The following is a 22,079-nucleotide window of genomic DNA, read 5'->3' on the forward strand; positions in this document are numbered from 1 at the left end:
CTGTTTTCTGACTTGGTCTTGTGTATTCACATGTGCATGTGTGCGACTCACAGGTGTTCTTGTCCAGGAACTGATGATAGGAGGTCTTCCTCAACTGCTTCCTCATCTTTTTTTTTTCCTCCCCAAGACAAGGTTTCTCTGTGTAGCCTTGGCTGCCCTGAACTAGCTTTGTTTTTTTTTTTTTAATATTTATTATTTATACATACTCTGCTTGCATGTGTGCCTGCCCGCCAGAAGAGAGAACCAGATCTCATTATAGATGTTTGTGAGCCACCATGTGGTTGCTGGGAATTGAACTCAGAGCCTTTGGAAGAACAGACAGCGCTCTTAACCTCTGAGCCATCTCTCCAGCCCAGCTTTGCTTGTTTTTTCTTGTTGTTTTTTTTTTCTCCCAAGACGGGGTTTCTCTGTGTAGCCTTGGCTATCCTAGATTCACTTTGTAGACCAGGCTGACCTCGAACTCACAGAGATCCACTTGTCTCTGCCTCCTGAGTGCTGGGAGCCTTTAAAGGCATGCACCAATGCATCTGGCTCTGAACTCTCTTTGAAAACCAGGCTAGGCCCCACCTTCTAAAAAATTGTATTATTTATTTTGGTTTTTCAAGACAGGTTTTCCCTGTGTAGCCTTGGCTGTCCTGAACTTAGCTGTAGACCAGGCTGGCCTCGAACTCACAAGGATCCGCCTGCCTCTGCCTCCCGAGTGCTGGGATTAAAGGTGTGTGTCATCATGTCTGGCTCCCATCTTTTAAAAATTTATATTATTTTATGAGTGTTTTATTTGTATGTAGGACATACGCACACAGTGTCTTTGGAGACCAGGAGGAGGCAACAGATCTGCTGGAACTGGAGTCACAAGTGGTTATAAGCTGCCGTCTCGATGCCGAGAACCTAACTCTGGTCTTTAGCAACAGCAGCAAAAGCTCTTAATAACTGAGCCATCTCTCTAGTTTCCCAACCATGTTTTTCTTTAAGTTCTTTTGGACATAGTGGTGCATACCTTTAATCCCAGCACTTGGGAGATCAAGGCAGGTAATCTCTAGGAGTTCAAAGCTACTATGGTCTATATAGTAAGCACCAGGTCCTTCACGACTACATAGTGAGACCCTGTCTCCAAGAGAGAAGTGGATTTCCCCCCAACAGTTTATACAAAGCCCTGGCTATCCTGGAACTCTCCCATGTAGACCAGACTAGCCTTGAACACAGAGAAATCTACCAGTCTGTTTCTTGTGCCATCACACCCAGCGAGAGATATCCAGATACATTTTTTAAGGTAAGTGCCCCACAGAGAACAGAAGAGGAAATCAGAGCCCTTGGAGCTGAAGTTCCAGGTGGTTGTGAGACTCCTAATGTGAGCACTGGGAACCTCTATTTGTGACAACAGTACATGCTCTTACCCACTGAGCCAACCCTCCAGCCTCCATCTTACTCTTAGAGATAGTCTTTCACTGAATCTCAATTTTGTCATTTCGGCTTGACTTCCTGGTCAGTGAATCCTAGGACCTGCCTTAGTGCTGCTGTTACAGATACTTGAGAGTCTTATACTTGAGTTTGGGGGATCTGAACTTAGATCCTCCTGCTTGCACAGAGGGCGTTTTACCCAGACCATCTCCCAGCCCAGCCTGTCATTATACTGTTCTTCTTGTAAAGGCAGTAAGTGAATCATGTTTCTTTGTGCATAGGCATTTTACCTGCATGCATTTCTCTTTACCAGGGATATGCCTAGTACCCAGTGAAGCCAGATGAGAGGGTCAAATCCTCTAGGACTGCCCTGGGAATTGAATGCAAGTCCGTGTTAGAATAACCAATGCTTTTAGCCTCTGAGCCATCTCTCCAGCCTGGCCAACAAGTTTTTATTTAAGGGATTTCACACAATTCTTTTGCTTATCAACATCACTGAAGTTCAAGGTTCTCACTGCCTTTCATGGGAACCAAACTTGGGTCTTCTGGGAAAGCCCTTGAGATCCCCTGGAGCTGGACACAGGAGTTTGTGAACTGCCTTTCGTGGGAACCAAACTTGGGTCTTCTGAAAAGCGCTCTTAACCAGTAAGCCATCTCTGCATTCCCCTGGCTTGGTCCAGCGGCACATATTTATGCCAGCACCTGGGAGGCAGAGGCAGGTGGATCCGAGTTTGAGGCCACCCTGGTCTACAAAGAGAAAGCCAGTCTCAAAAACCAAGCAGAGAGCCGGGCATGGTGGCATATGCCTTTAATCCCAGCACTCAGGAGGCAGAGGCAGGTAGATTGCTGTGAGCTCGAGGCCAGCCTAGTCTACAAAGTGAGTCAAGGACAGCCAAGGCGACACAGAGAAACCCTGTCTCAAAAAAGCAAAACAAACAAACAAACAAACAAAAAACAAAAAGCCAAGCAGAGTCTCAGTGTGTAGCTGACGCAGACCTCAAGCTCAAACGCCCGAGGATGATGGGATGCTTGGTTCTCTACTTTCTAGCCAGAGCAGCTGCCAGTGCAGCGCAGGTGGGCACCACAGCTGCTTCCATTCAGCGCCCAGCCTCTTCTCCAAAGCAGAAGGCACCAGCAGTGTCCAAAGCACCCAGCATATGTTAGGGTACATGGTGAAAAGTTGAACCCTCCAGTAAGATGGAGCAGGTGGTACAGGTAGAAACCCTCCTGGATCCACCACCAGTTACCACAGAGACAGTTCTTTGGATAGTAAGCACAGGTTTTATGGTCCAGATCCAAAGCCTGCCTCTCGTCACCAACTGGGAAAGTGAGGCTGGTGACTTCCAGCAGGGAAGCGGTACTTCAAGCTTTTTAAGCATGTTCCCTCCCCCAACCCCCAGACAAGCCTAGGCAAAGCTTTAAAGCTGCCCCCCAACCCCAGAGTGGTACCACAAAGGCTTCTTATCCTGGCCTAAAAACCTGTTTGGTGCAGGATTTCCCACTGATCCGCAAGCAATTTTGAATGGGACCCATCAGGTTAAAAACTGGGACACTCATGGCTGTCTTACCTCATAGTGACTCTGACCCTCCCCTCAGGATCTCTCTCTCACATCCAAGGAAACCAGCACCTGGATTTCCCCACCTCTCTCCAGAAGCCTGGGAGCATCGCCCTCCCATAATGTCACCCTATCATTCAAATGGATGACGCGCTGCAAGCTCCCAGGGCATGCTCTTCAAGCCTGCTTAGGGCTGCTTCTGTTAGGCTCCTGCCATCATCCCACACATACCAAAATCAATCAATCAATCAGACCACGGAGGGTGAGCAGGGAGACCGGAAGGTGGAAAGGTATAAAACTTGATAGATGGAACGGCAGACACACAATTTGAAGAACAAATCACAGTGCACTGAGCCACGAGAAAACCCTCCCACGACCCACCCCATCCCAAATCCTCAGTTTCTGAAAGGAGGTTGGTGACCACGAGGGCCTGGGAGGTACCCGGAGTCCAGGAAGCTGCAGAGTTCACAAGCATGGCACACTGTGCTGCTGGCCACACAGACAGCTCAACTGTTTCCCCAAGCATTGCTTGCGGCAAGGACTCAGGTGTTGAGTACAGCATCAAGACGGTAGCAATGGCTGGAGCCATACCACTGGAGAAAGATTCACACGGAGGATCTGTTGGGCCCACTGTCGGACCTCGTCATCTGAGAACTTCCTGTCTACCTTTATGGTGTGGTAGCTGCGAGGCTTTGTTGTTGCAGGCCCCAGCCATGCCTTAGGAGGTCGGAGCACGAGGCGTGCCCTCTTCTTAGGAGGAAGACCCTTGGCCTCTGAGGCTTTCTTCCTCTTCTGCCCCACAGTCTCAGAGCAGTTTTTCAGGCTTGCCCTTCCAGTTCTGGACGGAACGGATCCCTTTGGCCTTCTCTTGTGCGTGGCCTGAGCTGCTTTGGCCTTGGCCTGGCCTGCCTTGGCTTTACCCTTGTCCCTCACTACAGTGGCCTTGGCTTTGGCTCTGGCTGCCCTGGGCTTGGGCTGTGTTGCCTTGGCCCTGATCCTTACTGCCTTGGGCTGGGTTTGAGCTACACTGGCACAGGCACGAGCAGCTTTGGTCAGTGTTCGAGATGCCTTGGCCTTGACTGTTTTGGTGCTCAAGGCAGAGCACCCTTTTACTTGTGGGCCACTGTCCTGGGTCCCAGCACCTCGTCGGGGACCAGCCCCAGGGCCTTTGCTAGTCAGGCATTTGAGGCCCTTGCTTGTGGTTTTTCTGGGTGCTTTAGACTGTGGGTTCCCTGAACCTTTCCTCCGTTTCAGAGGAGAGTTTGCAAGTGACAGCTGCAGTGGCTGTGCCCTGTGCTTAGCACCCAAGCAAGGAGGCTTGAGGGGGACAAGTGCTTCAAGGACCACAGAGAGCCGCATGGCAGGGTACACGCCTGGGTACAGGTGGGCAGGGAAGCCTACTGTTGTGCCGCTGGTGCCACTGGCATTTGACTGCTTCAAGGAGCTCAGCAGCAGGTTAGTGGCAGCATGCTTGGCAAGGGCTGGTGTAGACCCCTTAGCCAGCCTGCCAGACAGTGGCACAGGGAGCAGCGTCGCCTGGCTTGCAGGCAGCGACACAGCAGCCTTAGGAGCCCTGGCTGGAAGTGATGTGGCAGACGGGATGGTGGTGCGAGCTTGTAGCTTTGTCTGGCTGGGGGGGCTGGCTGTGCATGAACTATAGCCATAGACGTCACCACTTCGCAGAACGGTCGGCTGGAAGCCATCGTCTCGCAGGCCCTGGAGGAAGGCCACAAGCTGGGCCTCTGTGGCACTGAGATCCTGGCTCATGGGATTAAACACAAGGAGGGCCTCTTCCAGGGCCTTCTTCCCTGCCGTGGAGATGCGTGACCACGAGTGCACAGCTTTCTCCTCCACATGCTGCACTAGCACGCTCATGGCATTGGGCACTGCAGAGCTGCCTGGAGATCCACAAACCAGCGCTGGGCACCTCCAAAGCAAGAAGAGAAGAGGTGATGAGAATGGTGCCAAGCCACAGAGCGGCAACAGGATGGCAGCCTGAGCGAGGCTCCCACTCTCTGGGACAGAAGGGCCTGGCCAGAATAAATCACTCTCCTGATCTCTACCATGTAGCTGTTTCTTTGGGGTACACGCTCAGAAGCACCTCAGCACCATCTACCTACCCTACTGCCAGGCTTATGGGGAGACTTAAATCAGGCTTGTTTTTACTTCAGTGGCATTAAAAATTTTTTTTTTGTTTTAAAACAAGTCCCACATAGGCAAGGATGGTCTCCAACTCTTATACAGCTGAGGCTGGCCTTGAACCCTGACCCCTGTTAGCCTTGTCGCCCCAGCTGTGATTACAAGCAAGCAATGCCAGATGGTTGTTTGGAACACAGCTCACTATATAGCTCTGGCTGTTCTGGAGCTTGCTATATAGTCTAAACTGGCCTCAAATTCATAATCCTCCTAGTGCAGGCTCCCAACTGCTAGGATTATAAGTGTATGTCAAAGCTCAGCAAAATTCTGCATTCTTTTCAATTCTTTGAAATGGAGCTTGCTATGTCGCCAGGCTGGTCTTGAACTGGTGGATGCAAGTGATCCTTCCACTTAGCCTTCCAAGCAGCTAGGACTACATACTTGTACTACCATGCTTGTTTTGTTTTTTCTTTCCTGATATCAAATATCTAGACTTAGTCCCATGTAGGCAATTATCTCTATCCTAAAAGAGCCCAGTCCTGAGGTCAAGCCATGCCACCATTAAGATTCCTGGGAGTATATGGTATTATCCAAGTCAGCTTACTAATAGGTTAGGGAAGGTCTCCTGGGGGCAGTAACATCTACCTATCTGACTTACAAAAAGAAAAGAAACAAGCCGGGTGATGGTGGCGCACACCTTTAATCCCAGCACTTGGGAGGCAGAGGCAGGTGGATTGCTGCGAGTTCGAGGCCAGCCTGGTCCACAAAGCGAGTCCAGAACAGCCAAGGCTACACAGAGAAACCCTGTCTCGAAAACCAAAGAGGAAAAAGAACACATACAGATGGAGCCAATCAGGTAACAGTGTATGTAGCAGCTGTGATGTATGGGTGAGGAACATGAGTGGTGGTGGGATCTAACTGAAAAAACAGGCTAAGGGCCGGGCATGGTGGCGCACGCGTTTAATCCCAGCACTCGGGAGGCAGGGGTAGGTGGATCTTTGTGAGTTCGAGGCCAGCCTGGTCTACAAAGCAAGTTCAGGACAGCCAAGATAACACAGAGAAACCCTGTCTCTATTTAAAAAAGAAAGAAAGAAAAAACAAAAAGAAAAGAAAAAGAAAAAAGAAAAAAGGGGCTGGAGAGATGGCTTAGAGGTTAAGAGCCCAGGACTGCTTTTCTAAAGGTCCTGAGTTCAATTTCCAGCAACCACATGGTGGCTCACAACCATCTGTAATGGGATCTGGTGCCCTCTTCTGGCCTGCAGGTGTACATGCAGGGAGAACACTGTAAACTTAATAAGTAAATCCTAAAAAAAGAAAAGAAAAAACAGACTAAGGCCTTTCATCATAGGCCCAAAGACCCAAATTTACACTTGATGTCTGTCCACCCCACCTCTGTTTTTCCAGCTGCCAGTGTTCCAGCCAGGAGGTGGTTTATCTCCCCGCTTACCAGATACAGTTCAACCCCAGTATCAGAGGCAGACTCTCCAAAAAAGGGGTTGAAGCCGGATGTGATGGCCCACGCCTGTAATCCCAGCACTCAGAGAGGCAGAGGCAGGCAGATCTCTGCGAGTTCGAGGCCAGCCTGGTCTCCAAGAGTCCGGTACAGCCAGGGCTACACAGAGAAGCTTTGTCTCAAAAAACAAAACAAAAAAAAGCTATTGAATAACAGCTGCAAACATCTCTAAGGCAGGGTGCAGTGGCGCACACCTGTAATCCCAGCACTCGGGGAGGAAGCAGAGGCAGGTTGATCAATGTGAATTCGAGGGCCGTCTCATCTACAAAGTGAGTCCAGGACAGGCAAGGCTACATAGAGAAACTGTCTTGAAAAAAACAAAAAACCAAACAAAACACCTCTAGGGCAAGCAGGGGACCAGGTGCCTCATCAAGGAGTCCAAGGTTTGAAAACAATCAGAGGCAAAGGTTCCAACTAGGAAGATAGTCAAGCGACCATTAAAGGTCTACACCGTGCTAACCACAGCTTAAAGGGTGGCAGGCCTCAGGATAGCACTGACACGGTTACCTGGGACCACCCTGCGCTTTCTTAAAGCGATGCCTATCAACCATGAGTTACATCCAGCACCCCGCACTGCACTTTTGAGGGCTTCTAGGGTCAAGAGGTAAACTCCCCAGCTGCACTGGAACGCGAAAAGATCAGCTGGGATGAGACAGGTCCCTGGAGCCTTGAGGCCCGTCTGTGCTCCCGCTTTGCACAGCTCTAATGGAGCAGATACACAGTCTTCGGAGTCCCCAGAGAAAGTGCCCTGGGGCTCTATGTTTGGAAACATTCTTGGATCCTCAGGTGTCAGGCACTTCCCCTCCCCAGAGGATGCTCTCCAAGTACAATCCTGGCACATGGCTTTAGTTCTTTTATTTATTTATTTTTCTTGAAGGGGTTGGCTGTGAACTGTAGGACTTCCCACCCCAAACCTCTGGCGCTGATATGGGGGCGGGGGAAGGCGGGGACCAAGGAGTTTTTCCGCCTAAGTCATTCTGAGCCCTCGGGAAGGTGCTTCTTGGTTTTCAAGAAGCTTTGTCAACAGAGGCTGCAGCCAGGCTGACTCGGCTTCACACATTCCTTTGGGGCCAGCACAGGAAGTTGACCGAAGATTGGGGGCGGGAGAAGTACTTATCAGGCAGACGAGGGCCGGGGACAGATTGGGGCCCTCAGGCTGGGAGGCCGCATCCCCAGGGCCCGAGCGACGACAGGGAGTCGGGGTCACTGCGGCGGCGAAACGTGTAAGGTGGACATTGGTAGCCCGGCAGGATCCTCACAGCCCCAGGGTGGGGTCCTGTGTGGGGGTGGGGTGTCTTGGCCAAGCCCGGGGAGAATAAGGATCCGGGGAGAGTTGGCCACCCAGTCCCTTCGCCCTGCCGCCCTGCGTCCTCACGGGCCGCCACTCCGCAGCACCGCTAGGCTCGCGGCTCCAACCTACCGGCGCCGCCACGGGGACCCTGGACGCACCTCTGCGCCGCCTCCGCTGCTCCAACATGGCCGCCCGCTGCGCGCCGGAAGTACACTGCTCTTCCGCTTCCGGGATCTGGCCCGCCTGGTGACCCTTGACCCCTAGCACTTCCCCAGGTCTGGGGGGTGGAGCAGGTTGAGTACCAGGGAGGGCTGCCTGGAGGTGGTGGCTACAAAGACAAGGGCAAACCTATCTGATCCAATATGGTGCACATAGATGGCAAGAGACACAGGAACCCAGTCAGGACTGGACTAGGGGGCTTATTTTGACATTTTTCTAAAATGACGTGGTAGTATAGTATAGTGACTCCTGGCAAGGTCTAGCCCATTCTACACCCCAGGGTCTGCTCTTTCTCTGGCACCTGATCAAAAGGTCAAAAAGGAGTGTGCCTGGCAGGGAGTATCTCAGGATAGACCCTTTGTTTCACCACAAAAGTACCGCATATAAGGACTGTAGACCTTCCTCTCTTCCCAAGAATGGGGCCAATGCCTGGAATAGTGCATGAAAAGATGGTATATACATGTGGTAACAGATAATACGCAGAAACCTGCGTCTGTAAGTCATAGTACATCAATGTGGGCCCGAATACACCTGCCCAGGTACGTTTGCATAAATGTAGTGCCAAGATCTGGCTCAGCCAAAGCACTTCAATAGCACAAAGTCGCACTTTCAGTCTTCACAGTGCCAAGAATGCCCATCCTATAGCCAGGGAGATTGCAAACTCCGTCGTTCTACCTGCGTAGGCAACAGAGGGCAGTTACAGAGTCCACACCTCAGGAGCACTTAATTTGAGGACACAGGTCAAAATTAACTCTAGGGATCTGAGACATTCAGATGAACAGTCAAAATGGTTTCCAAAACTTTCTTCTTTTCTTTTCTTTTCTTTCTTTCTTTCTTTCTTTCTTTTTTTTTTTTTTTTTTTTTTTTTTTTTTTTTTGAGACAGTGTCTCTCTACATAGCCTTTGGATTGCTGGGACGCCTAAGCTCCATGGCTCTTAGCAAAGACCTCAGATGTTTCCTAGTCCAGGTGGGGAGCCATCAGGAAAGCTTTGGTTTCACAGGTGAGGGATCGAAGCATCTGGACCAGTATCGGAGTTTGGCTAGGTAGAAGAGAGTGTCGGAATGCTTCCTGTAGGATACTAACCTCCTTCCTTTTTCATAGGACCCAAGATCCTTCAGCTGGTCTCTATTCCCCAGCCTATAGGGCGGGATCCAGGCATCCTAAGAGATCAATACCCACCCCACCCAACAATGCCCAAGGCCTCACTTGGTGCCTGTTAGCTTCTCAGGACCTTGGCATTGATGGTAGAGTCCTGAATATCTTCCAAGGCAACCCAAACGCCCAACAGGAACCACAAAATCTGCTGATAATCTGGGGTTAGTATTTCCAACCCTTTGTCTTGGTGGAGAAAAAGCCTTATGGGCCTACACCAGACTGAAGCATGCCTAGGCAAACAGAAACCGCTTCCACGAAGAGGCAGGGCTCGGTTCCTCCACGGACAGCAGTAGCCAGGTGTGTCCTAGAAGGAGGTTCCTCTCTGGCATTGTCCAGCCCAGAAGTCAGGCAAGATGGAGGACAAGAAGGGTAGGTTCATTCTATCTCTGTCCCATCTATCTATGGTTACTGAAGGAATGGTAAAGGCTAAGGTACCCAGCTATCAAAGGGGCATCCTGCTATTAAGCCTAAGATGGGACTCCCAGGGGACACTCATCAAAGCACAGTTCTTCATAGCTGCTGACTGACTCTACATAGACATAACCCAAGTCAGAAGGGGAGAGACACAAGGTGTTTCCATGATCCACGCCTTGCTCCCTTTGTTTGACATCTTACATGGTCATTAGTGAGGTCAACCCACATCCATCTCAGCAGAGACAACTGGTGATCGGGTGGAGAATGCTACAGCTTAGGAAAGATTTTCTCAATAGATTCTAAGTTTGCTCCTTTGGGAAAGCCAGAGCCAAATCTGTTTTGGGGTGTGGGGTCTGATGAGTAAACCTGGGTCCCTAGGCATGCCACGCAAGTAAATACTGTCCTTAGCCTTCTTTTCTTTGTGCTCATGCTTGCGTGTGTGTGTGTGTGTGTGTGTGTGTGTGTGTGTGTGTGTGTATGTATGACAGAGGATAAACTTAGGTGTCACTGTTTCATTGTTACTGAGGAGCTGTTATTGAGATAAGAGTCTCATTATGTAGTCCTAACTGGTCTGGAGCTCACTACATAGACCAGGGTGGCCTTGTACTGACAGTTCTGGATTAAAGCTGTATACTACCGTGTGTGTGTGTGTGTGTGTGTGTGTGTGTGTGTGTGTGTGTGTGTGTGTTTTAAGAAAAATCTCTCATTTGGCTAGTTTAGCTGGCCAGCAAGACCCAAGGATTTCCCTGACTCGACCTCCAGCACTGGGATTACAAATATTGGCACTAGGATTATAAGTATGGACCACTATGCCTGGCTTTCATTTTTTTTTCCTTTTTTAAAAATAACATTATGTGTGTTTTCATTCTCAGCACACCCTTCCACAGTGAGTGAAGAAAAGAAATAAAAAGAAAAAGGACATGAGTGCTCCTAGCTATGGTGGAGGAGAGAGTTTATTGTAATAAAAGGGAGAATGTAGGCAAAGACAGGGACATCTGGGAGAGTCCAGAGTGGACATGACCAGGTTGAGCTGGGCCATGTGGAGAGAGCAAGAGGGGAAAGGAGAGGGAAGACAGGGGACCCAGGTGCCGCAGCCAAAGGGCAAAAGATAAAAAGGGCAGGTAACCAATGCGGTTGGATTATATAGGGAAAGCATCCTCGCTGGAGAGTTGGGGGTGGGGGATGCTGTAACAGGCAGGGCATGAGGGATTCTGGGAGAACCTGGTGTCCAGGTCTGCTTTGATATATTAAATAGGCACCTCTGTTCTGGGTTTGAAACTGAACACAGCACTGGTATAGCAGTCAAAGGACAACCTTTGGGGATGGATTCTCTTTTTCTATGAAGTGGTTCTCTGGAATCCAGTTCAGGTTGTCAGTCTTGGTGGCAGCCGCCTTTACCTTCTGAGCCAACTCATCAGCCTCCTCTCCAGCATATATATTGAATATACATTGCGACAAGGCCATGGCGCTCAAGAGGTGGCTCAGAGGTTAAGAGCGCTGACTGTTCTCCCAGAGGTTGTGAGCTCAACACTGTATACGTAATAAAATAAATAAATAATAAACTTTAAAAAAAAATCTCACTCGGGAGGCAGAGGCAGGCAGATCGCTGTGAGTTCGAGACCAGCCTGGTCAACAAAGTAAGTCTAGATCGGATCCCTGAAAACTGTAGTTAAGCCACCATGTGGGTGCTGGAAACCAAACCTAGGTCCTCTGAAAAAGCAGCCAGTGCTCCTAACCTCCGCTCTGTCTTTCTGTCACCTAAGTTCCCTTGTAGTGTGTGTCCATCTGTTGGCTTTGTTCCCTTAGAGACTCTTGACTAATACATGTGGTGACTTTTTTTTTTTTTTTTTTTTTTTTTTTTTTGGTTTTTCCGAGACAGGGTCTTTCTGTGTAGCCTTGGCTGTCCTGGACTCACTTTGTAGACCAGGCTGGCCTCCAACTCACAGTGATCCACCTGCCTCTGCCTCCCGAGTGCTGGGACTAAAGGCGTGCACCACCACGCCCGGCCACGTGGTGACTTTTTAAAGGCAATTTTGGTGGCTGGAGATGTAGCTCAGGCGGTAGAGTGCTTATCTAGCATGCTCAAGGCCTTGAGTCCGTTCCTTATCATCCATAAACTGGGCAAGGTGCTATGCCTGCGATCCCAGCATTTGGAAAAAGAAGAGAAGAGACTCAGAAATCCAGTCATCCTTAGCTATGTAGCAAGTTCAAGACCAGCCTGAGCTACACGAGCCTCTGACTCAAAGATGCAAAAAACCAATTGTTTCACCATGTAGTTGTGGTACAGGCCTTTAGTCCCAGACTGGGGGTTGGGGTGGGGCCGAGGCAGGCAAGATCTCTGTAAGTTAGAGGCTAGCCTGGTCTACATGTAAGCAAGTTCCAGGATGGCCAAAAACTATTACACAGAGAAACCCCATCGAGAAACAAACAAAACCAAACCTAATTATTTCAAAAGCAATTTTGGGGGAAGAAGTGACAAGAGACTGAGGTGGCAGATAACAAGTCACTGGAGTCTGCGGACAGATAGCTTCAAAATTCAGAGGGAACAGGAAGAAACAGCCTTGACTTAGTGCTGGTAGATATTTAAAAGGAGATAGCTTGGGCTGGAGAGATGGCTCAGTGGTTAAGAGTGCCGCCTACTCTTCCAAAGGTCCTGAGTTCAATTCCCAGCGACCACATGGTGGCTCACAACCATCTATAATGTGATCTGATGCCCTCTTCTGGCCTGCAGGTGTACATACAGGCAGAACACCGTATACATAATAATAAATAAATCTTAGAAAAAAAAATCAAACAAATAAAAGGAGATAGCTTGTAAATGGTTATCAGCTGAAAAGAAAGCCAGGGGGGATGGGCTGGAGAGATGGCTTAGTGGTTAAAAGCACTGACTGCTCTTCCAGAGGACCTGGGTTCAAGTCCTGGCACCCACATGGCAGCTCACAACTGTCTGTAAATTCACGATCTGATACCCTCACTCAGACACACATGCAGGCAAAACATCAATGCACATAAAAATAAAAATGTCTTTTTTTGAAAAACCCTGTTTGTTAAAAAAAAAAAAAAGCCGAGGTTGTACCCGGGGCACTGTGAGTACCCTGTGGAGGGCCATCTCAGTGCCCCAAGTGAGGAGCGATTTGGAGAGTAGGAGGAGTGGCATGGGAGAGTAGAGGCCTTTTAGAGTCTGCGCAGTTTGTAATATTCTTTGCACTATTCTTCCTGTGAATGCTCCCCCCACAACACCCCCTCCTTTTTTTTTTTTTTTTTTTTAAGTTTTTCGAGACAGGGCTTCTCTGTGTAGCCCTGGCTGTCCTGAACTTACTTTTTTTTTTTGAAACAGGGTTTCTCTGTTTAGCCTTGGCTATCCCGGACTCACTTTGTAGACCAGGCTGGCCTCGAACTCACAGTGATCCGCCTGCCTCTGCCTCCCGAGTGCTGGGATTAAAGGTGTGCGCCACCACGCCCGGCCCCCTGAACTTACTTTGTAGACCAGGCTGACCTCGAGCAAACAGAGCTTCTCCTGCCCCTCCCTTCCGGAGTGCTGGGATTACAGGCGTTCACCACAGCGCCCGGTGCATGCCCTCGACTTCAAACCACCAACCACTGAAAGAGCTGTAGGCTCTATTTAGTCATGAGGAAGGGCTCACCCACCTTTTGGGCAGGTGAAGGCAATGACACCCCCAAACAGCTCTCCCCATATGATTCTTGGGGCTGTGAAGATGAGTTCCTTAGGTCCCCTTGCTCCTGGGCGCTGTAACAGTGTAAGGCCCACGTTCCTAAGCAGCTCCCAGGATCCCCAGAAGGATCTGGTCCCAGTTACCGGCGGTGGCGACTTGTTTGATAACACCTCCTTTCTTGGCTACTTTCCTTGCTACTCCTCTCCTGGCGCCTCCTGGCGTCACCTCCCACACTGACTGTGTGCACTTGTGTCATTGTCTCAAGATCTGCTTTGGGGAAATTAAGATAAGCACGGCACAGGCAAGGGGATCAAAGCAGTGAGAAGACGCAGACAACTGCGAGGAACAGTTGGCCCAGGAGCTCTGGCTGGAAGCTGCCGGCTGATTCAGAATGCTCGTAAGATAGGCTGAACCAAGGTTTAAATAAGGGATAGGTGGCCCTTTGTCACATCAGTTTGCTATCACGTGACCACAGTGCTGGCTAGAGACAAGCCCTGTACCCTGAAGATGGACAGTCACCTAGGCATCAGAGTAGCCCCAATCTCAGGACTTACAGCATTAGGCAGAGATCCCTGGCAGCCTTTGGCTGTTCTAGCTCATCCCCAGCTGAGATCTAACCAAGTTAACCTACCTTTTTGTTAAAAAAAAAAAAAAAGGGCTGCATAGGCCCTAAGGCTGGTACAGTCCGCTTCTTCATCTCACCTGCTACTGGTCTGGTCTGTTCTGTTCCTGGCTTTGTGTCATGGTTAGGACAGGACAGCTGAGTTCCCTACCTCGAGGCCCAGGCTACAGCCCTAGTGACCTCTAGGGGGCGCCGCTGCGAAGCTGGTGGATGGGCACCTCCAAGCTCAGTTGTGATGGGCGGGCTCCGACCCCTAAAGGCCCCAGGTTAGCTCCTGGCTGAACGCACCCACCGTGGATTCGACTCAGAACGACACCCTCCTCGGACCCCACCATACCGGTGTTGTTTTGCTCGCCGCTGCCTCAATTCTATCATCGCCCCAGGTAGAATCCTATATCCTGGCCGGCCGGATGTCCACATGCCTGTCTGTTCATTCTGGGTGACCGTGGGTCGGTGCGCCCTACTCCTGCCGTGGCATGTGCAGAGTTAAGGCGGGAGGAGGTTTCCCCGAATCTGGGGAGGGGGGAGCGAGGGGCGGAACTGGTCCAGCCCCGCCCCACGCCGGAGCGGTGCCGGAGCCCCACCGGAGCCCAGCTTCAGCCCTTGCCAGAGCCAGCGGAGGCGGAGGCGGAACGGCGGACCCCGTGCCCTGGAGACATCAGAGATCCAGCGGGTGAGTCCCGCGAGAGCCTTGCTCTGGGGAAGTTTGGGGCACGAAGCATAGAGCCTTAATTAAGCCCACTAGCCAGACCCGCCCCCCACTCTCATTTGAGTTGGAAGTTTGGGGCCAGGAGGCCGTCCTGCCAAATCCCGGAACTGAGAGTGGTAGCCCCCAAGACACAGACACAGAACAAAAGGGGAGGCTAAGGAATGTGCTTTTAGGGGGTTCAGGAATCCAGCTGTTTACTCCTATAGGAAAATCCCTGAATTCAGGGCCCTTCAAATCCTATACTCAAGAGCTTCTTCTCCACCTCAGCCCCCTAATCCCTCTATAGCTGGGAATCTGCTGGCCCTGCCACACCCCTGAGGATGGACTTCAAAGGGAGTGTGGAATCCTGGGATCTGTCCCCTTGAATCCTTCACGTGAGACTGGCCCTTCGCTGATGTAAATGGCTGTACCTTGCAGATGGGGACGATCTTTGTTCTGAGGACTGCAGATGAGAGACCCTGATGGCCGGCCCCAGCTTGTCCAAGGCACACTGGACGCCAGTGTGCAGAGGACTCAGAGCTCCTCTCTTGAGCACCAAGACAGGACTTGTTGGGAAAGGAAGGGCGCTAGGATGGGTGGAGAGCTGGGTTCTAATCCCCTTACCTCCCCTTCCACTCTAGTTGACCAAGGAGCTACTTGCTAGTGTTTAGAGGTTGGCGGTGGGGAGAGTCCCTCGTTAGCCCTGTGGGAAGTCAGAAAGCTGTCTGGGTAATGAGTCTGTTCTCCTGCCCATCACACCAGAGTGCCAGGCAAAGGGGTGGGTCCTTGTCCACTAGTGATTTGGGGCCTGGCCTGCATGTTGTTCACTGTTTCTTGCCAGTGGCCCTGACTCTTTGTTTTCCATCTCTTCTCCAGGTGAAGGCAAGGTCCTTTGGACTGGCCAGACACCCTTACAGCCCTGACGGAATCAAGATGAGGCCGTATCGTGTCCCCCCAGTGAGGCCCACAGCTTGAGCAGATAGCATGGCCTACCACTGGCAGTGAGCAACATGGCTGCAGGTGGTGGCCGGGCCTTTGCTTGGCAGGTGTTCCCCCCTATGCCCACTTGCCGGGTCTATGGCACAGTGGCACACCAGGATGGACACCTGCTGGTGTTGGGGGGCTGTGGCCGGGCTGGGTTACCTCTGGACACTGCTGAGACACTGGACATGGCCTCACACACGTGGCTAGCAATAGCACCCCTGCCCACTGCCCGGGCTGGTGCAGCTGCTGTGGTTCTGGGGAAGCAGGTGCTAGTGGTGGGTGGCGTGGATGAAGTCCAGAGCCCAGTAGCTGTTGTGGAGGCCTTCTTGGCTGATGAAGGCCGCTGGGAGCGTCGGGCTACCCTCCCTCAAGCAGCCATGGGGGTCGCGACTGTGGAGAGAGGTGAGTGGTTTAGAACATCCCTCAGGTGCCCCAATAACCTTCGTTTTTCTTTTCTCCTGACCAGGGCCATTATCTCAGAGACTGGATAGGTACAACCCTGGGCATGGCTTTGCCTCCTGTCTCCTCCTTTACCTAGGCTTGCCGCAGCTTACTGTTAATTGCCTTTTCTGGGCTATGAGGTAGAGGTCAGATCCCAGAAAGATGGGCCACCCGAGCCACTACCTTGTCCTGTTCTTTGTTACTAAGAGACAGTGGGGGGTGTGGCCTAATGACTCTCCTAGTTATAAATAGTCTGGGGGGAGGGGAGGGGAGCAAGGCCTTGGCTCAGAGCCCAGCAAATGCTTAAGTGCTTAGACCTCCCCCCCACACACACACACACCAGGGATCCTGATGTGGACAAAGGCCAAGCCGACCTGGAGGTGGTTGCCATGGAAGCCCCCAGCTGCCTGGCACATCACCCAAAGGCCTGTGGATGTGCCCCTAGCTGACTCTGAGCACCTAACAGAGGCAAGAAGCTACTCTAGTGAAGCAGCATGGTGTGGTGGTGCTGAGAGGCTGGCAGAGGCTGAAAGCTGTGGCCAGCACCTCTGTCCTACAGGCCCAAGCTCGTCTCCCAGCCCCAGGCCTTCCCCTAGTTGAGTTACCTTCCCAGACTGAGCTTTATGCTGAGCAAATCTTATACCCTCTACCACTGTCTTAAGCTATCCCTCCCCTTCCCCTCAGGGGACCCGCTCTACACACACACACACACACACACACACACACACACCTTGTGGCCTCCAAGTGTGGCCACCAGTCCAGACTAGCCTGCTTAGATGCCAGATTTGGTTGCCATAGCGTCTCCAGGGAGACTGTGCTGGATTATAATTAGATCAGCTGCCTCCAGCTCTTCACTTGGAGGGGCCTAGGCCAAAGCTGGAATCCCAGCTCCTCCTAGCTCCCAACTTCAGATAGGCAACAAGTTTTTGATGAACACATGAGTCTCTATCTACCCCTGGGCCTGACCAAGGGAGCTGTCAGGGTGGGGTTCACCAGCCAGACATGGCCGTGCAGTCTGAACTACTCTTTTCTGTGCAGATGGTATGGTGTATGCTCTGGGGGGAATGGGTCCTGACACGGCCCCCCAGGCCCAGGTACTGTTGTATGAGCCCCGCCGGGACTGCTGGCTTTCGCTACCCTCCATGCCCACACCCTGCTACGGGGCCTCCACCTTCCTGCACGGAAACAAGATCTATGTCCTGGGTAAGGGCTGAGGGAATCTGGGAAAGGGGGAAAAAAGAGGCCAGACGTCTCCATCCCCGTAGGTTGTCTGGATTAGGGATCAGTCTTAGTTGGAGATGTTAGGGCTTGAACAGGTTTTTGGTTTTTGTTTTTGTTTTTCAAGACAGGGTTTCTCTCTGTAGCCTTGGCTGTCCTGATCTCACTTTGTAGACCAGGCTGGCCTCGAACTCACAGCAATCTGCCTGCCTCTGCCTCCTGAGTGCTGGGGTTAAAGGCGTGCGCCACCACCGCCCAGCTACTTGAGCAGTTTTGTTGGGGGGTAATCTAGGCCTATTCTAAACCTCCTTGTTGGCCCAACTGGGCTTGAAAAATCAAACTCAGTGCCTAAGGGGTCAGTCATGTGGTCTCATGGCTGATCCACGGGTGGGTGTATACACAGCTGGGTGTAGGAGGAGCCTGGGTGCACAGTCCAGCGACCTGGTGAGGCTTCTACCAACCCCCTGGGCTCTGTCCTAGGTAGTTCAATTCCTTTCACAGGAGGCCGCCAGGGCAAGCTCCCAGTGACTGCTTTTGAAGCTTTTGATCTAGAGACCCGGACGTGGACCCGACACCCAAGCCTGCCCAGCCGCCGAGCCTTTGCCGGCTGTGCTATGGCTGAGGGAACCGTCTTCAGCCTGGGTGGCCTGCAGCAGCCCGGGCCCCACAATTTCTATTCCCGCCCGCACTTCGTCAACACTGTGGAGATGTTTGACCTGGAGCATGGTGAGCAATGCCTGTTCTAGTCTGTTCTACTCTCCGTGGAACAGAGGGACGTTCGTGTGTGTGTGTGTGTGTGTGTGTGTGTGTGTGTGTGCGCGAGCACGCGCGCGCACCCTTGTGTCTGTCTGAGTGCCTTCATCTTACATCTTCTCTCCTTCAGGATCCTGGACTAAGCTGCCTCGTAGCCTGCGAATGAGGGAGAAGAGGGCCGACTTTGTGGTTGGCTCCCTTGGGGGCAACATCGTGGCTATTGGGGGCCTTGGTAAGTCCCCATGAGGCTAAGAAAAGATGGCATAAAGCGGGAAAGACTATCTCCTAGCAGGCCCACCTTCTCTAGACTCTGGGGTCAGAGCTTTGTGAGCTCTTTGCCTATCTATAAACCAGGGAGCTTCTGATTTGCCTGGCCCAGCTCTCGGGGTGTCCCCCCGGGCCTGTCCAGGGGCCTCTAAGAAACAGAAGCAGAGCACATGATTGAATAGACACAGCACGCATGAGCGAACAGTGATGGACTCGGGCAGTGAAGAGCAAAGCGCTGCTAGCTCGCGCTGGGGTAGTACTTACTGGGCCCTTGTCTGGGAAAAGGGGGCGGAAGGGGTCTTCAGCCCCTCGTTTATCTCCGTTCTCCAGGGAACCAGCCGTGCCCTTTGGCCTCTGTGGAGAGCTTCAGTCTTGCGCGGCGACGCTGGGAGGCACTGCCCGCCATGCCCACAGCCCGATGCTCCTGTTCCAGCCTACAGGCCGGGCCCCGGCTGTTCGTTATTGGGGGTGTGGCCCAGGGCCCCAGTCAAGCCGTGGAGGCACTATGTCTGCGTGATGGAGTCTGAAGGCCTGGTGAGATCTATCTCCTAGAACAGCTCAGTGTAGAAGCAGATCGGGCTCCCTTCTGCTGCTGAGGGACCTCCCCGTGCCTCTGTAGGGTGAGGGAGGCACAGAGGAGGGCGCCTGAGTTGCTGCCTTAGGGACTTGGGTTGGGGGAGCCTCTGTCTTTTAGCACAGGAAACACATGCTCACACCTATTTTTTTAATCAGCATCCACTCATAGCTAGCTCCTCCTATGCCCTAGAAGTTACTAGGCCCTCTGTGAATGCTGACGTGTGAAGAGCATGGTATTGGCCTCACAGTCTACAGGATAGGCCCGAAGAGTTGCAGGCCCTCTCGAGTGGCCATTCTGGAAAAGTCTGAGCTTCCGGCCTTCCTTGAGGGTCCCCGGGGACCCGAGGAGTATTCTGAGCACAGAAATCACAGAAGTAGCAGAGGGGAGAACGTGGGGACTGCCAGAGGACCGCTGCTTTGTGCCATCTACACTGAGGGTTGTCCGACCCGGGCAGGTCATTTCACCTATCTGTGCCTCAGCATCCTCGTTTGTCGATGGGGATCTCTGAAACTTTCCTGCCCGACCTACCTCACAGGGCTGTTGTGAGGACCCAGGGAGTTTTGATGTAGAAATAAAGATACAGCTAAGACCCGGTGTGTGGCTTCTGGTGTAGACAATCCTGTTATTCTTTTCGCCTCAACTTTGGAGGCCTCAGCTCTGTCGGGGATAAGAGTCCACAGGGAGCCGGGCGGTGGTGGCGCTTGCCTTTCATCCCAGCACTCGGGAGGCAGAGCCAGGTGGATCGCTGTGAGTTCGAGGCCAGCCTGGTCTACAAAGCGAGTCCAGGACAGAGAAACCCTGTCTCAAAAAATAAATAAATAAAATAAAATAAGAGTCCACAGGGAGCCCCTTAAGCCTGGTAACCATAGTGAAGGGGACCCCAACTCCACCTAAGCCTCAGCTTCGTCTTCAGTGTGAGGGGACTTGATAGGCTGACCAGAGAAGAGCTAACAAACCCAAAATTCCACAAGGCTGAGATAAGCTCCAGATCCAAGCCTCCCCACACCCCTAAAGGGAGCAGCAGCCCCAGCTGCGCCAGTGTCCTTGTTAGGCATCTCTTGGGCAGGACTGTGTGGCTGAACTGGCAAACCCCATCAGAGGCACCTGGTTCCTGGGGGCGGGGGCGCTGCCAGCCCTTGCTGCTTAACTTTGCCTTAACTGCTCGCTAGTAGGATCCTCTGACTCTGTGTTCCCTGCAGCATCACTAAGTACAAGAGGCTACGATTACTGAGAAGTTATGGGGGCCCTAGAGCCCACCCAGGGTTGTGGTGACCTTTCTGGACCCCCCCTTTTTTTTCTCCTCCTCCTTTTTTTTTTTTTTTTTGGTTTTTCGAGACAGGGTTTCTCTGTGTAGCCTTGGCCATCCTGGACTCACTTTGTAGACCAGGCTGGCCTCAAACTCACAGCGATCCGCCTGCCTCTGCCTCCCGAGTGCTGGGATTAAAGGCATGCGCCACCACGCCCGGCCTCCTCCTTGGTTTTTTGAGATAGGGTTTCTCTATGTTATCTTGGCTGTTCTGGACTCTCTTTGTAGACCAGGCTGGCCTCAAAGTCACAGAGATCTGCCTGCCTCTGCCTCCCCCGAGTGCTGGGATTAAAGGCGTGCGCTACCACGCCTGGCTCCTTTCTGGACTCTTTGAGTCCAGACTTATCCTTTCTTGCTTTAGTGGCTCCGCGGACAGCGCCTCCCCAGCCCAGCACACAGAAACCATAGACAGACACTCCATGGGGAGCCAGACACAGGACCTGTTGAGAGAGCTGCTCACACGCGCCCCCAGACACCTCAGGCTGTGAGTCCAAACAAGCCGCTATGTCAGCTGGACCTGTTTAATGCTTGCGTCCAGTTTAAACACTCAGAAACTCCAGCGTGAATATAGTGCTGCAGCAGCTTGGGCTTCGGAATCCCGGGGAGGTCAGGCAGTATTTCAGTGACTGGCTCAGGGGGCCTTACCTTGGTCGTACCACAATGGCCACCCCGGGATGGCTGGCAGAAGTTGTGCTGGTAGGTGGTGTTTGCATAGGGAGGCTGGAGCTGCACAAAGTTGACAAGGCGCTGGGGGAGCCTACTCAGTTCTGTGCCTGACCGGAAGTCAGTCTGGTAGGAAGATTCCAGAGGTGGCTGCTGGCTCAGTTCCAGCTCACAGGGTGCCCAGCGCAGAAAGGTGTGTCGCTTCCACAGGCGCTCCAGGTCTTTCCGTCTTCCAATTCCCTGCAGCAGACAGTAGGGGCCCTCCTCAACGGTACGGGCCCTTGGCCCACAGTCTTGGCATCCGGTGTTGGCTTGGGCCAACCCCCTCTGTCTAATCCCAAATCAGCTTGGTGATGCTGGGGTTGCGCCTTGGCCTCCCTAGCCTGGACCCTGCATCTTCAGTAATGCCATCCGTTTTAGCACGAAGCCCCTGAGTGAACCCCTGGAATATTTGTTCACAGTTGGACAAACTAGCCCAGAAAACCAAGACAGAGTTGCCTCTTTCTTGGGGGGTAGGGGGTAGTTAGCAGTGGAAGAGTTATGGGGAAATAGATGCTTGTCTGCTTATTTAAGAAGCCCTTGCTCCTTAAAGGGCTTGTCTCTACCCTATGGCCTGCTCCATCCAGTCAGCCATGGGGCTCCTCCCCGTTTCTCTCTCCAGCACTCACTTTGTCGAAGGAAGTGCGGTTGTCATGCTTGGAGAAGAAGTGCTGCCGTACTGGCTCCTTGAAAGAAGATGAGAAGGAAGATGAAGAGGAGACAGGACATTTACCCGCTCCTGCAGATACTGCCTCGGGAGCCCCCACTTCTAAATTGCTAAACTGCCAACCACCTGAGAGGGTAGAGACAAATGAAAGTGGCAACCCTACCCCCACCCCATCTCTTGTCCTCAGCCTGCCCCACCTAGAAGCTTTGGGAGCACTGGGATGCCTGCCAGGACATCCTGCCATTAATGGAGAGCTTTAAATTCAAGTGGTCCAGGACCAGGTTTGTCTTATCCGCTCCACCCCACACTCCGTAACAGCGCAGCCACGCGCTGAGCCCTAAATGACAGCTGGAAATAAATGTCTCCCTTTGAAGGTGTCTGATGAACCCCAGGCTCAACAGCCAACTGCCTGCTGCACATCTTCATGTCAGGGCACGGCAGGGCACCTCCCAACACAGCTCTGAGTTTTGAGTCACCGCCCAGCCCATTTTGCCTAC

At 52.2% G+C, this 22,079-nt stretch overlaps 4 protein-coding genes across 11 annotated transcripts in view; 2 read left to right on the plus strand and 2 right to left on the minus strand.

Annotated features, from left to right (window-relative positions):
- Positions 1-3,237: 3,237 nt before the first annotated feature.
- On the minus strand, positions 3,238-14,449 carry CCDC71 (coiled-coil domain containing 71). 3 transcript variants are annotated; one of them, XM_084752696.1, is made up of 2 exons: positions 14,317-14,449; positions 3,238-4,881 (listed from the first exon to the last, which is right to left on the minus strand). In XM_084752696.1, exons 1-2 carry the CDS (start codon positions 14,397-14,399, stop codon positions 3,516-3,518), a joined length of 1,449 nt encoding a protein of 482 aa, XP_084608822.1. In that variant the 5' UTR covers positions 14,400-14,449; the 3' UTR covers positions 3,238-3,515. The 3 variants fall into 3 exon arrangements, with proteins under 3 accessions (XP_084608822.1, XP_084608824.1, XP_084608823.1); XM_084752698.1 differs by lacking the exon at positions 14,317-14,449 and adding an exon at positions 8,053-8,147; XM_084752697.1 differs by lacking the exon at positions 14,317-14,449 and adding an exon at positions 8,024-8,123.
- Positions 14,450-14,516: 67 nt separating this feature from the next.
- On the plus strand, positions 14,517-19,501 carry KLHDC8B (kelch domain containing 8B). 5 transcript variants are annotated; one of them, XM_084752725.1, is made up of 7 exons: positions 14,517-14,652; positions 14,956-15,084; positions 15,544-16,053; positions 17,131-17,295; positions 17,812-18,036; positions 18,194-18,295; positions 18,661-19,501. In XM_084752725.1, exons 3-7 carry the CDS (start codon positions 15,678-15,680, stop codon positions 18,855-18,857), a joined length of 1,065 nt encoding a protein of 354 aa, XP_084608851.1. In that variant the 5' UTR covers positions 14,517-14,652; positions 14,956-15,084; positions 15,544-15,677; the 3' UTR covers positions 18,858-19,501. The 5 variants fall into 5 exon arrangements, with proteins under 5 accessions (XP_084608851.1, XP_084608852.1, XP_084608853.1 ...); XM_084752726.1 differs by having other exon boundaries at positions 14,956-15,062; XM_084752727.1 differs by having other exon boundaries at positions 14,523-14,652; positions 14,975-15,084.
- A 1,094-nt stretch (positions 19,502-20,595) lies between these two features.
- The window catches only part of CIMIP7 (ciliary microtubule inner protein 7), a 38,111-nt gene continuing 36,627 nt past the window's right edge, over positions 20,596-22,079 (minus strand). For both annotated transcript variants that reach the window (XM_084752770.1, XM_084752771.1), the window contains 2 exons: positions 21,545-21,601; positions 20,596-21,137 (listed from right to left, as the gene is read on the minus strand). In XM_084752770.1, the coding sequence (XP_084608896.1) occupies positions 20,721-21,137; positions 21,545-21,601 (474 nt within the window). In that variant the 3' untranslated portion in view covers positions 20,596-20,720. The remainder of the gene's footprint in view (positions 21,138-21,544; positions 21,602-22,079) is intronic.
- IHO1 (interactor of HORMAD1 1) overlaps positions 20,673-22,079 on the plus strand; it is a 40,007-nt gene continuing 38,600 nt past the window's right edge. Inside the window, exon 1 of the mRNA XM_084752687.1 lies at positions 20,673-20,697. The gene's annotated coding sequence lies outside the window, so the exon portion shown is untranslated. The remainder of the gene's footprint in view (positions 20,698-22,079) is intronic.

This window comes from Acomys minous (genome assembly GCF_964271855.1).
Source record: "Acomys minous genome assembly, chromosome: 13".
In the NCBI taxonomy this organism is placed as follows: domain Eukaryota; kingdom Metazoa; phylum Chordata; class Mammalia; order Rodentia; family Muridae; genus Acomys; species Acomys minous.